Source organism: Sinocyclocheilus rhinocerous, unplaced genomic scaffold, assembly GCF_001515625.1.
Source record: "Sinocyclocheilus rhinocerous isolate Xijiao unplaced genomic scaffold, SAMN03320098_v1.1 scaffold1307, whole genome shotgun sequence".
Classification (NCBI taxonomy): domain Eukaryota; kingdom Metazoa; phylum Chordata; class Actinopteri; order Cypriniformes; family Cyprinidae; genus Sinocyclocheilus; species Sinocyclocheilus rhinocerous.
Window position 1 is genome coordinate 530,139 of NW_015631048.1, and position 11,969 is coordinate 542,107.

The 11,969-nt window shown below is 39.5% G+C and overlaps 2 protein-coding genes across 3 annotated transcripts in view; one reads left to right on the forward strand and one right to left on the reverse strand.

The window, feature by feature from the left end:
• The window catches only part of LOC107741137 (neurofibromin), a 48,824-nt gene that overhangs the window by 2,585 nt on the left and 34,270 nt on the right, over positions 1-11,969 (reverse strand). For both annotated transcript variants that reach the window (XM_016553730.1, XM_016553729.1), the window contains 21 exons: positions 10,703-11,135; positions 10,272-10,612; positions 9,981-10,183; positions 9,298-9,491; positions 8,924-9,064; positions 7,710-7,989; positions 7,408-7,622; positions 5,326-5,387; positions 5,068-5,209; positions 4,745-4,846; positions 4,524-4,664; positions 4,155-4,281; positions 3,939-4,070; positions 3,686-3,821; positions 3,437-3,594; positions 3,200-3,322; positions 3,008-3,126; positions 2,659-2,759; positions 2,439-2,581; positions 2,168-2,214; positions 1,795-2,011 (listed from right to left, as the gene is read on the reverse strand). In XM_016553730.1, the coding sequence (XP_016409216.1) occupies positions 1,795-2,011; positions 2,168-2,214; positions 2,439-2,581; positions 2,659-2,759; positions 3,008-3,126; positions 3,200-3,322; positions 3,437-3,594; positions 3,686-3,821; positions 3,939-4,070; positions 4,155-4,281; positions 4,524-4,664; positions 4,745-4,846; positions 5,068-5,209; positions 5,326-5,387; positions 7,408-7,622; positions 7,710-7,989; positions 8,924-9,064; positions 9,298-9,491; positions 9,981-10,183; positions 10,272-10,612; positions 10,703-11,135 (3,557 nt within the window). The remainder of the gene's footprint in view (positions 1-1,794; positions 2,012-2,167; positions 2,215-2,438; positions 2,582-2,658; positions 2,760-3,007; positions 3,127-3,199; positions 3,323-3,436; positions 3,595-3,685; positions 3,822-3,938; positions 4,071-4,154; positions 4,282-4,523; positions 4,665-4,744; positions 4,847-5,067; positions 5,210-5,325; positions 5,388-7,407; positions 7,623-7,709; positions 7,990-8,923; positions 9,065-9,297; positions 9,492-9,980; positions 10,184-10,271; positions 10,613-10,702; positions 11,136-11,969) is intronic.
• LOC107741138 (uncharacterized) overlaps positions 11,494-11,969 on the forward strand; it is a 3,326-nt gene continuing 2,850 nt past the window's right edge. The window contains exon 1 of the mRNA XM_016553731.1: positions 11,494-11,651. The gene's annotated coding sequence lies outside the window, so the exon portion shown is untranslated. The remainder of the gene's footprint in view (positions 11,652-11,969) is intronic.

Below are 11,969 nucleotides of genomic sequence, written 5' to 3' on the forward strand. Positions count from 1 at the left end.
CTGAGGAAATACATCAACTTCGCGCTGTGGATCGCCGGATCGGCTTTCACCGTGGACGAAGCGGAGTCCAGTACGGGGTCGTCACATGAGGTTGCCGCAAGCCCGCCGGCCACTCCTTTGTCGAATCCGCTGGCAGCGCCGTTCTCAAGCCCGCCGGCCGCTCCTTTGTCGAATCCGCTAGCAGCGCCGTTCTCAAGGCCGCCGGCCGTTCCTCACTCAAGCCCGCCGAATCGCGAGTTTTGAGCAGTGTAGAGTAGCACTTGTTGTTTGTCATTTCTCCGATTACAAATGCAGACATGGTTTTATGTTTACGCGGCGCGATGCGAAGCAACGCGTAAAAAGACAGTAGAAGTCATTATAATCCGTAATTATGTCCCCACTGGATGCAACAAATGCTTCAGAAAGGCGGGGCATAGAGGAGAAACAATAATGTACAGTATGTGGAAAATAATGTGTTTTTTTAACCTTAAACCGCATACACACATTTCATTACACCAAATACACAAAAGAATGTTCTTTTTAGCAACATCATATGACCCCTTTAAGTGTAAAGGTTAAATTGAAGTGGGTGGATGACCTTTCAGTCATACATACCAACAAGATATATCATGCTCAGATTATACAAATGTTATAAAAAGCACACACAAAAGGCATCAAAACTGTTGCTATAACAGAGGCAGTGTGTGCTGTATACTATGGGTCAGACAATAGATTTAAAGCATATATCATATGCGCTGCACATAAAGAAAAAAATTGTCTTAACTATCGTAGTCCACCAAAAAAACAAAACAACAGAAGTGTAACCATAACTATAAAAATAAAAAAGTAACTTAAGATAAATAAACATTATTAAAAATCATTATTTTTCAAACATTGTCCACATACATGTGAAGTAAACTAAAAACAAACACAGACACTTTACATAAGGAGGCAAAATGGCAAAGAATACATTAAAAAACATTGTTACTACAAAGACATCTGCCATCTACACAGAAAGCTCTTTAGGTTTATTCATGGTGTCATGGACAAAGTTACACTGTCTAACTAATACAAGTCACCTTTGGCAAATCCTATCTCTTCTAAACAAGCAACACCTTGCACCGGGCAGACTAGCCCCACATCAAAATCTCACTGGTCCACAACCTGCTCCCCAAACCTGTACTGTATATTAAACCTCAACTATGTTCTGATCGATGATTTTGTTATGATGTTTGTTTTTGTTTAAAAACGTGGACACAAACTGTGGCTTGAAACTTCTGCATTGCACTTGGTTAAGTCACTGTGGAAGGGTTCATCTGCTGCAAAGTAAGAGTTTAAATATAAACTACCGAGCACTGAGCAGGGTGCAGAGAGATTGAAAAATGGAGGTTAAAACGAAGCAGGAAGTGCGAGGCAGAGAACTTCACACTACACATGATCAGCTTTTTTCCTCTAGCCAGCTTGTAAAAAGTGACAATCATGCTTGATCTGCGAAAAACAGTTGTGACAGAGAGACAGTAAGAGTGAGAGACACCTTAAAGGGGTCATATGATGCGATTTAATTTTTTCCTTTCTCTTTGAAGTGTTACAAGCTCTTGGTGCATAAAGAAGATCTGTAAATTTGCAAAGACTAAAGTCTCAAATCCAAAGAGATATTCTTTATATATATTAAGAGTATGTACAGGAGGTGGAAAATAATGTGTTTTTTTTACTTTAAACCGCATAAACACATTTCATTACACCAAATACACCAAATAATGTTCTTTTTAGCAACATCATATGACCCCTTTAAAATAAATAGTCTTATATACTGACCTGGTGCATGCTGGGAGGTGGCCAGTGAGGTCATTGAATTGGAGAGGTTGAGGTTGGCAGTGATGCTGAGCTGGCTCTGGACAGGTGGAGGGTATGGAGAGGTGGGTGTGCGCAGACCCTCCTCGCTCGTTTCCTCATCGATGCCCGGCAGATAGGTGTCAATCAGTGCATCCAGAAACTTGACAATCAGCTCCGCATAGTCTGGGAACTGAGTTTGCTGTGAAACAAAGAGAAGCTCATGTTTCTGGAGATAATATAGAATCATATCATCTTTATCCATTAAATGTGTTAATTCTAAAACTCCGGTAAAGTAACTGATTATGGTCAATGTTTTCCTCTGTTGCATTTTGAGAGCAAATTCAGTGTCACATACCTTAGAGAAAGGACCAGCAAACCTCCAGAGTCCATTAAACCCAAAAGCTGTGGAGGTAAGGAAGGAAAGTAAAAGGTAAGTAAAGATATTATCCTCCAGTCACACACACTGACCACTCTTTCAGCCACATTCACAGACTCTGACATCCACTGATCCAGTGAAAATCATTTTGACTCCGTTCAATTATCAAATTAAACCCAAAACAAGGTTTAGACTCTGATAGCGGTTCTACAGAAGTGTGCATGTGTAGTAGAGATGTGTGCTGCTTTACTCTGCAGGTAGGACGTTTGGTACTGAGGTGGCGACTCTTCATGATAAACTACACTCTGCACAATTCCATGGACTGGGTTCAGAAGATTTGGGTCCTGACACAGCGACAGCAAAGTATTAATCTTTGAGTCCAAGAGGTTGTGACTGAAACAAAAGACAACATACAACAATGAGAGCCTTATTTCATCATTCTGTGTCAAATGTATTGCAGTTGGACTTACACGACAGGAAAGACCTTTGGGAAGACAACACTGGCCTCAGCTAGAAACTCATACAGGATCCTCTGCTCAAATTCATCCGATGTGTTTTTCACCTGAGTGGCCTGAAAAATTATTGAATCATTAATATAGATGAGTCAAAATTCAGAGGATGAAGGCTTGGATGGGTGTTTAAAGATAATGGCAGATGGGGGGTGGGGGGCAGGAAGCGACACATAAGACTTCAGAGGAACAGAAAATTATATATAAAAAAAAAAAAGTAACAAATATTTAAATTCTATATGCAAACTAATCTGTGAATGAGGAAGTGAAACTAATGTTCCTTATTCATTCTGAGAAATAAAGACATTACCAGCACTGTAAGAAGTAGCGCCTGGATTTTGGGATCTGTGAGAACTTCCTCATTTAGCAGGATGTTGGACTCAGTCACCGAGACCTTCCGCAGGCGGTGATGCGAGATTCTCTGGGTTTCTTTCGAGAGAAAACAAAAAGTTATAAATGGATGCAAACATTGAGAATCATTTCACTTGTTTGTGACCCTCACCAATTTCATATTCGTTTTCAGCCACTCTTCTCATCTTGGGTGGTGTTGTGATACCAGATTCCATTTCAGGCCTCTTCGGTGCTTTGCTGTCTGATATCAGGTGGTCAAAACTTTTTCTGGTACCTAAGAGAAAAAATATAAGATCATAACAACCACTAATACAAACTAATCTAATAATAAATAACCATTGAGTTTACACAAGATCTATATTTATGACATAATGCAAAATGGAGTTACCTAGAAGCATCTTGGAGTTGACCTGGCAAGGTTGCCCCATGTCCAGGCTCATGGATTTGCGTGTTCTTGGGCTGATCTGCCCCACTATGGGGTACTGGGCCACCAAGTACCGCTCTGAGGCCTTTGGGGATGCCCACAGCTGGCTTTCCCGCAGCGTTCTGGATTACAAAGATCATGCTTTTTGAACTTGGAAGCAAAAAGTTTGCATTTTACAAAAGGTGATAGTGTAATCTGCTGTCTAGGTGGTACCTGCAGCTAGGATCCTCATGATGTATGGAGTATGTATCCATGGGAACATACTCCATGTTAACATCAGAGAGGAGCAACAACTTCCTGTGTTTCAGGCTGCAGCGGCTACGCACTTCCTCTGACACTGGGAGGAGAGCTATTCAAATGCACATACATAAACATTACCCACTCCACTGAACCCTAAATAACTCATGTAAAGACATAAACGAGAGAAGACAGAGAAAGAAAGGGGAGATAGCAGTGGTTTCCTTACCTGCCAGATATGCAACGCTCTGTGTGTTCACCTCAAACTTATCACAGTTCAGGTGTTTTCCAACCAAGGCCAACAGCATGTGCAGGATACGGATGGTGCGTGCCACTGTGGTGGGAGATGGGTGTCTGAACCCTGCCAAAACCAAACAGAAATGTGATAGTTTCCCAACAAACACATGCAACGTTTAAATATTTTTGCATAAAACTCACTCAATACCTTTCAACAGGTGCCCGACCAAAGCAAAATTAAAGTTGGAGCTGAAGTTGAGACCAACAAAATGGTCCATCTGTTTACAGTGCCATTCCAGAGGCTGACGAATCTCCATGAAAACCTCCTCAGGACTCTGAGAGATAGACAAGACAAATCCTTTTGCTTTCACTAGTTCACTGTATAGTCGTGTCTTTAATATGAAAATAGCATGCTACAATGTAATCTACAAAATAACTACCCTATTTCCAAGTGTATGTGTCACCCATGATTCATTTATTCTGTAACCGAAGGTGGCCAGTAACGGGTGGTTTCCATGGGCATACGTATGTTTGTATATGTGCTACAATTTGACATGTGAGAGTGTTATATTAGAACCTTGTCATTGAAGACTCGCAGACTATCGAGTGTGTGTAGGTTCTGTTCCAGCAGAGCAGTTCCGGCTGAGTACAGATTCACCTCATCCAACTGCAGCACAGCCACAGCAACCCAGAACAGTGCTTTATGCATCGGTGAGTCCTGAGCGACACCACATAGTGAAATAAGTCACACATTCTCACACACACAGTCATATTTAGAAGAACACTGTAATTTGAGACCTTGTTGAGCAGAGGTTGTAGTTTAGTGAGGGCAATGACGGTAGCTTCGATCAGCACCTGGCTGTTACAGTTATCAGGACCCTTCAGGCAGCTCTCCAAACCCTGAGAAAAAAAACAAAAAACGTTCTTAAATGACAGAAAACATTACTGCAAAGCTAGACGGCGACATTATCACCCAAGACGATCAGCACACATCAAAATGTACTACTTTCCAGAGCAGAGCAATAACAGTACACAATACAGCTTATGGATTGGAACTTATTTTTATGGCAAGCCCATGTTCATGTTTGAAAGTAAGACTGACAGTTTAGACAGGTTCTGACCCGGTCGATGCTGAGGAGAGGGCTGGCCTTGCTCAGGATCCGTATGATTTGTTTAATTTGAGTGTGTGTGACCCGTTTACTGATGCAACCAAACACCACAAGAGCCCGCGGCTGCAGGGACGGATTGTATTGAAATGCAAACCTGCACATTAAACACACACATCGTGAATCTAACTTGAACACATAACAGTGAACTTAAACTTTAGTTTATTAGTAAATTATTTTAAAATTCATCAATACAGAGCAGTGTTTACATACTTCTGAGCCAGATCGGTCCACTGGTCCAGCCATTTACAGCCTGGAATGTCCCTCATACATGCCTAAAACACAAAGGGAAAACCCAGTCAAACCCTTTAACACACTTTTAACAAGTACGTAATGCTTTACAGCAAGCAGAGAAATATATAGAGAAATGAAACAAACAGATGCATAAAATTTGATCTTCATTTTAAGGTCTGAGTATTAAAAAAAACCTAAGTGTTTTGACTAAACAACCATTTCCTGTGAAAACGGAGCAACAGAACTGCTAGCAATTTCTTTAAAAAGAACACTGCAAAACCAACCTAAAGGGATAGTTCACCCAAAAAAGAAAATGCGTCATGGTACTGTTGTGAACACGCGACACAGAAGAGAAGAAATTGTTGCATAAAATAGATATTTTTGTTTTCTTTGCGCACAAAAATAGCTTCATAAAATTACTGTTGAAGCACTGATGTCACATGGACCATTTTAATGATGTCCTTACTGCCTTTCTGGGCCTTAAACGTGGTAGTTGCATTGCTGTCTATGGAGGGTCAGAAAGCTCTCGGATTTCATCACAAATATCGGTAACACTTTCTATGAAGCCCGTATTTATAATACATTATAAGGGTATTCTTAAGGCATTATAATGAATGCATAATGCATTATAAAAAAACTTATAATATGTTATATCAACTCATGAATAATCATAACAACAGTTATAATACATCATAATACTTACGTATTTGTGGTTATAAGTTTAAGAGTATGATTATTTATAACACACAATGAACACCATATTAAATCTACAAATCTTCATTTACAGAATAATGGACTGTATCATATCTTGACATTGTTTATTTAAGATCTGCACAGTATCTTACTACAGCTTGTGAGTGGTTAGATGTTGAGTGTTATTTGAGTGTTTCCTGTGGAGCTAATGTTAATTAATGGATGTGAGCTTTATACTCCACCTGAAAAAAATGCAATGTTTTATATGGTTACATTTTATTTTGATGGCCCCCTTAATCAATCGACTATAAGCAACTTTGCAACTACATGCCAACTAACTCTCATTAGAGTATTAGTATGCACAAGAATGGTAGAATCTAGTATGGTAGAATAAGTTGACGTACTTGCAAAGACACTTATAGTCAGTTTATCTGTTGGATGACCATCAAATTAAAGTGTTAGCAAATATTTACAGTAGCAGACATACTAATACTCTAATGACCGCTAGTTGATATGTAGTTGCAGAGTTACTTATCAACAGCTGTCTAAAGGGTACCATCAAAATAATCAAACTGACATTACAATAAAAATAGTTCAAAGCAAATGTGTCATATTACACATTCATCTGATCTGATATCTGATCTCATGGCTGTTTGAGAGAAAAAAACGTTATTATTATTATTATTATTACTTATAAGTGGTCTTTGACCGCTTTAAGTAAAGTAGCATAAGAAAAATGGCAATATATGAGACTTATAATACATTATAACTATGAGAAATATAATCCATTGTAAAAGTGGATGCAACGTGTTCATTGTGTTATAAATTATCATACTCTTAAAAGCTATAACCACAAATAAGTAAATATTATAATATATTAAAACTGTTCTTATGAATATTCATTAGATGATACAACATATTATAAGGTTTTTTATAATGCATTATGCATTCATTATAATGCCTTAAGAATACCCTTATAATGTATTATAAATACGGGCTTCATAGAAAGCGTTACCAAAATATCTTAATTTGTGTTCTGAAGATAAACGAAGGCCTTACGGGTTTGGAACGAGATGAGGGTGAGTAATTAAAGACAGAATTCTCATTTTTGGGTGAACTAGCCCTTTAACAAAGAAACAAGTGCCCACAATAAATACAAAATGCTGTGCAAAGCAACAAAATTCTGATATTAAAGGGGTGGTTCACTGGGTTTTTTCTAGGCTTGATTGTGTCTATACAGAGTAGGAATTTTTGACCAATGACATTTTGGCTGAGGCTACCCAGCGCAAAAGTCTTTCCCTCATCACTAGTCTACTTAAGACGGAAGAAATGTGATTATTCACTTGCTGCTTATGAAGTATAACATACCTCCATGATCTCCAGCAATGCCTCTGTGACCGTCTCCAGGGATGACAGAGCAAAGGTCTCTCTCTCGTAGGAGCCCGGAGGAAACGAACGATCCCTGTAGCTGGACCGAAAGGCGATGACCGCAGCCGATTTGACCTTGCTGATGCCGAACAGCAGGTAGAACTTTGGCAGGGAGAACTCTGTCAGACTTAGACGCAACACCTGCTTGGTCTCCTCTGCACAGCAGAAGAACAAGACACTTCAGTAATCAATAAATCACTGATCCATGAAAACATCTCTCTAGGGCAAAAATGTCATCTTACCGCTGAAACTCAGCTGGGAGCATGTGCAGAGGGAGTGGATGATGTTGATAACCAGGCCATGCGTGGATGCCCGCAGCGAAAGAGGCCCCGTGGCCACCAGCAGGGTCACGACATGGAAGAGGTAGGGCAGGTGGGCGGCAACATCCAGAGAGTTGTTGAAGGACAGCATGAGCATGTACCTGGCCAGGATAGCGATATCATCCCACATCAGGTGCTGCTCCAACGTTGGTGTGGGTGATAGACACGTCTTGTCGATGATTTTACACATCCGAATGATCACCTGTGGATCAGCACAGAAAAAGACAAAATTTAATTCCCATAAAACCCACGGTAAATTTAGATGAGAGAATTCCAGTGTTGTGATGGTAAACTAAAATGAAAAATAATAAAAATGTAATTAAATAAAGCTTAAATAAAACAAAATACAATGCTGAATATTCAACATTATATAAATAGGTTAAAATAGTTGAAAAACTTATAACTGCTGCCTTGGCAACTAACTGAAAATAAGTTGAAGTACTAAAATTACTGAAACTAAAAGTGAAATAAGAATAAGACTTACTGAAACTAAAACTTAGAAAAAAATAAATATGCATAATAAATTTATAGTATAATAAATAATACTAAAATATATAAAAATGTATATATAAATAGAAAACTGTATATATAATAGAACATATAAAAATAAATATAAATAATACTGAATTAACGCTGAAGAGCACAATACACAAAGGAATACTGAAGAAAACATATTTCCTTTTCCCATTAACAAAAAAAAAAAAACAGCTTTTAGGATTGTTCTGCTTGGAAATTTTTTGAAGAATTTGTTTGAATGAATTATTCAGATGTTAAGTTTGTCTGGTTCACAGAACCCAGCTGAGCTCAATGAACCAACCAAAAGCCCATGATCACTATCTCTCATGACAAAGTGAGAGAAATAGAAACAGATAAAGTGGTTAAAGAGAGTAAGAACAACAGCGAGAGAGAAAGAAACCAACCAAACCACATCTGATTCTCACACAGGGCTTCTATAATTAGAGCTGTTGTTACAGCATCACATCACGTAACTTCTTTTTGTGTTGCTTTTTACGTTCATAAACATTCTTAAAATTTGGATCTCAGCCTGTTCAAGTTTTTTTCTGGTCTAAATGTAGAAAAAACAGTCTTCTAAAAGCTGAACTTACAAAGTGTGTCTGTGTGTGTATGTACGTCACCTTGCTAGACACCAGTTTGACGTTACCAGAGGCCAAAGCCACTGCTGTGTCTGCCATCACTTCAGCTTTGATGGATCCGAGACCTCCCGTTGCACTGGTTTTAATAAAACTATCCAGAACTACATCAAGTAGATCTGTTATCTGTAGACACAGGAAGTTGCCATCAGCTCAACAGACACGCTCTCTAAACTGTAAGCATAAATCTTTAAGGAAGTGAGTGCTACATAAATACGACTGAAAGAACTGCAAATAGCAATGCACTATTTACATGGTTTCATTATGCAGCTCTTCATAAGCCTAAACACCCCTCAGCAAAACCCAAAATAAGATGCCTTCAATGCATGTGCCACATTAATACAATTCAGTTCTGTTACCTGTCCCAGGCTTCCCCAGATCTTGGCCTGAATGGATGGATACATCTGCTTTTCGTTGATTGTCATGGTAATGAGTTTGTCCAGAATGGCAGTGACTCGTTGGCGCTTGGCATCGTCGCTGTGCTTGCAGAAGCGTACCAGGTTCAGCAGCCAGGGTGTCATGTACTCCAAACACAGGTGCTTTAGTTCTATGCCTGAATACACAGAGGAAAGTTACTGGTTACCAGAACACTTCTTAAACTCCATATTCTTATCTCTAGAGAAACTCTCTTAAAAATAACGGTTCTTTATTGGCATCTATGGTTCCTTGAAGAACCTTAAACATTCATGGAAGCTTTCAGTTCTTTATTATGGAAAAAGTTTCTTCAGGTTTTTAAAGTGTTCTTTACACTACCAATAAAATGGTTAAGAACTATTGACTGAAAGGTTCTTTGAGGAACCAATAATGGTTCTTCTATCTATGGCATTGCTGCAAAAACACCATTTTGGAACCTTTATTTTTAGCAAATACACAATCAATATGAACATTTGTGGACTAATGATGCCTTTTAATAGCAGTTTTAAGTAGGAACTTCCTAGGAGGGCTTCAAGTCAAAACGGAGAATGCGATTAATGATCTGAAACGGCTAGAGCACCTCAAGAGTCTTTTGAGAGTTTAATTGAGGGCTTAATGGGGCACTAACTGGACTTGCTGAAGCCAGAGATACACTCCTCCAGGAACTCCAGGGTCAGGTGAGGCTCATTAGCTGCTAGAGTCTTGCTAATGGACACGATGAAGAGGGTATTATTGGCAGGGATGCAGAGGCCAGAGGTCTCCAGCAGTTGGCCTTCAATCTTTAGGTTAAAGGTGCAAGTTAAGGCACACAGGAGGTTGTAAGCTGCAGACCTTTAAGCAAAACAGAGACAGAAATATTCAGAAATGAATACACTAGTGTTGATATAAATACGTTTGATGGATTTAGATGACTGATCACCTTAAACTGGGGTCAGAGCTTCCCAGGTTGAGGAGGGCGATGTTGAGAAGGGTCCCCGGAACGTCTTTGGGCCTGATCTTGGTGTGCTGGGGGATGGAGTCGGGCTGAGAGAGCTCCCAACGCGTACGGATGTGGATAATCGAGTGAACTATGCTCTCACACTCCTGGTGCATGAAGGTCAACGGCGTGCCCTGGTTAGCAATGGTCAGCGTGAACTGATTTTCATCCACTAGGCAGATCTCCTCAATCTCTGAAGCATAGTAGATGTCGTTGAGGAAGACAGACTGACCCAAGACTCGTGTTCGTTCGGCTGAGGTCACCTGCACTGCCGTACTGCCCACCTGGAGCAAAGACAGAATCAGACATATTGCGACAAAACAAAAAAAGTGAAACCGAGCTGTAAGAAGAGGTGTTCATCTTTTTTCACACACCTTAATGGACACTTTGGTGTCTTTATGGGCCAGTTTTAGGGCATTGTGAAAGACCTTCAGGTCTTCTTCCAGTGCAAGAGTAGCTGCCGGAAGCTTCTGTTGCTCTGGTTCCACATACTCAGCCAGCCGTGAGGGCGAGTCAATGAACAGTAATTTCTTGCTGCCTTTGAGGCCTGTCAGCAGTCTCTCATGGTACTTGGTGTATTCTCGTACCCATGTGTTACAGTTATAGATGTAGATGGTGGCCACATTCTCGTAAGCAAATCCTGGAAAAACAACAAACCATTTGGAGAGGAAGTCGGTCTTGAAGCGGTTGCTCGGACCAGCATGCGTCAAGTCCACTACTAGCTCATATGGTTTGGCGTAGTATGGTTTGAGGGTGAGAAGGACGTGGTATATGAGTAAGTCCCCATTAATCTGTCCTGTCTTGAACCTGTGAGGGAGAGGAAAACAGACAAAATGGAAACAAAGCCTGCAAACCCATCCAATGCTGTTATTATTAGATTGACCAAGCCATCCTTGAGAATTTTCAACTGCCATAAAAGCTTAAAGGTTATAAAAACAGACGAAATGTCAAAACAGACTGAAAACATGGGCGAATTCCCCATGACATGCACTGGTTTATGATTTACCAAAAAAAAAAAGCAGTCTAATGAGGTCTTTGCGCATATAACTAGCCTTGAATAAATGTGACAAAAGTCACATGATGACTTGCCACACAGCGGTTCATGTGCAAGTCTAATATAAGAGCCCAAGCAGAAGTGAAACAACAGACAGGAAACTCATCGCTGGTTAATGAGTGTGTGCACCTGCAGCTTCAGTTTTAAGATGACCACTTCTCAAAAAAGGCTCTAGTGCTGAATTTTACAGCGTGCATACACTCACGCAGAGTCATTCGAGCCTCTTCAGATAACAGTACGTCAGAACAATCCAGTAACAGACCGAAAAGGTAAGAAACCATTTACTTTATTTTATCTATGAGGATCAAGCTCCTCAATTTCATTTCAGTAATTTAATAAAATAATGACCCAAAGTCTCACAAAAATTAATGGAAGATTATAGATTTAAGTGATAAATGGTATATAAATTAATGTATATAAAAGTATATATAGTTCCTAACATACAAAGTTTCATGATGCACACTGTGGATATCTCAAAAATGAAAGAAAATGTGTACATTTAAAACATACATTCTACATGAAGAACTAAGCAAGAAAAAATATCAAACAAACAACATTAAATATATATATATATATATATATATATA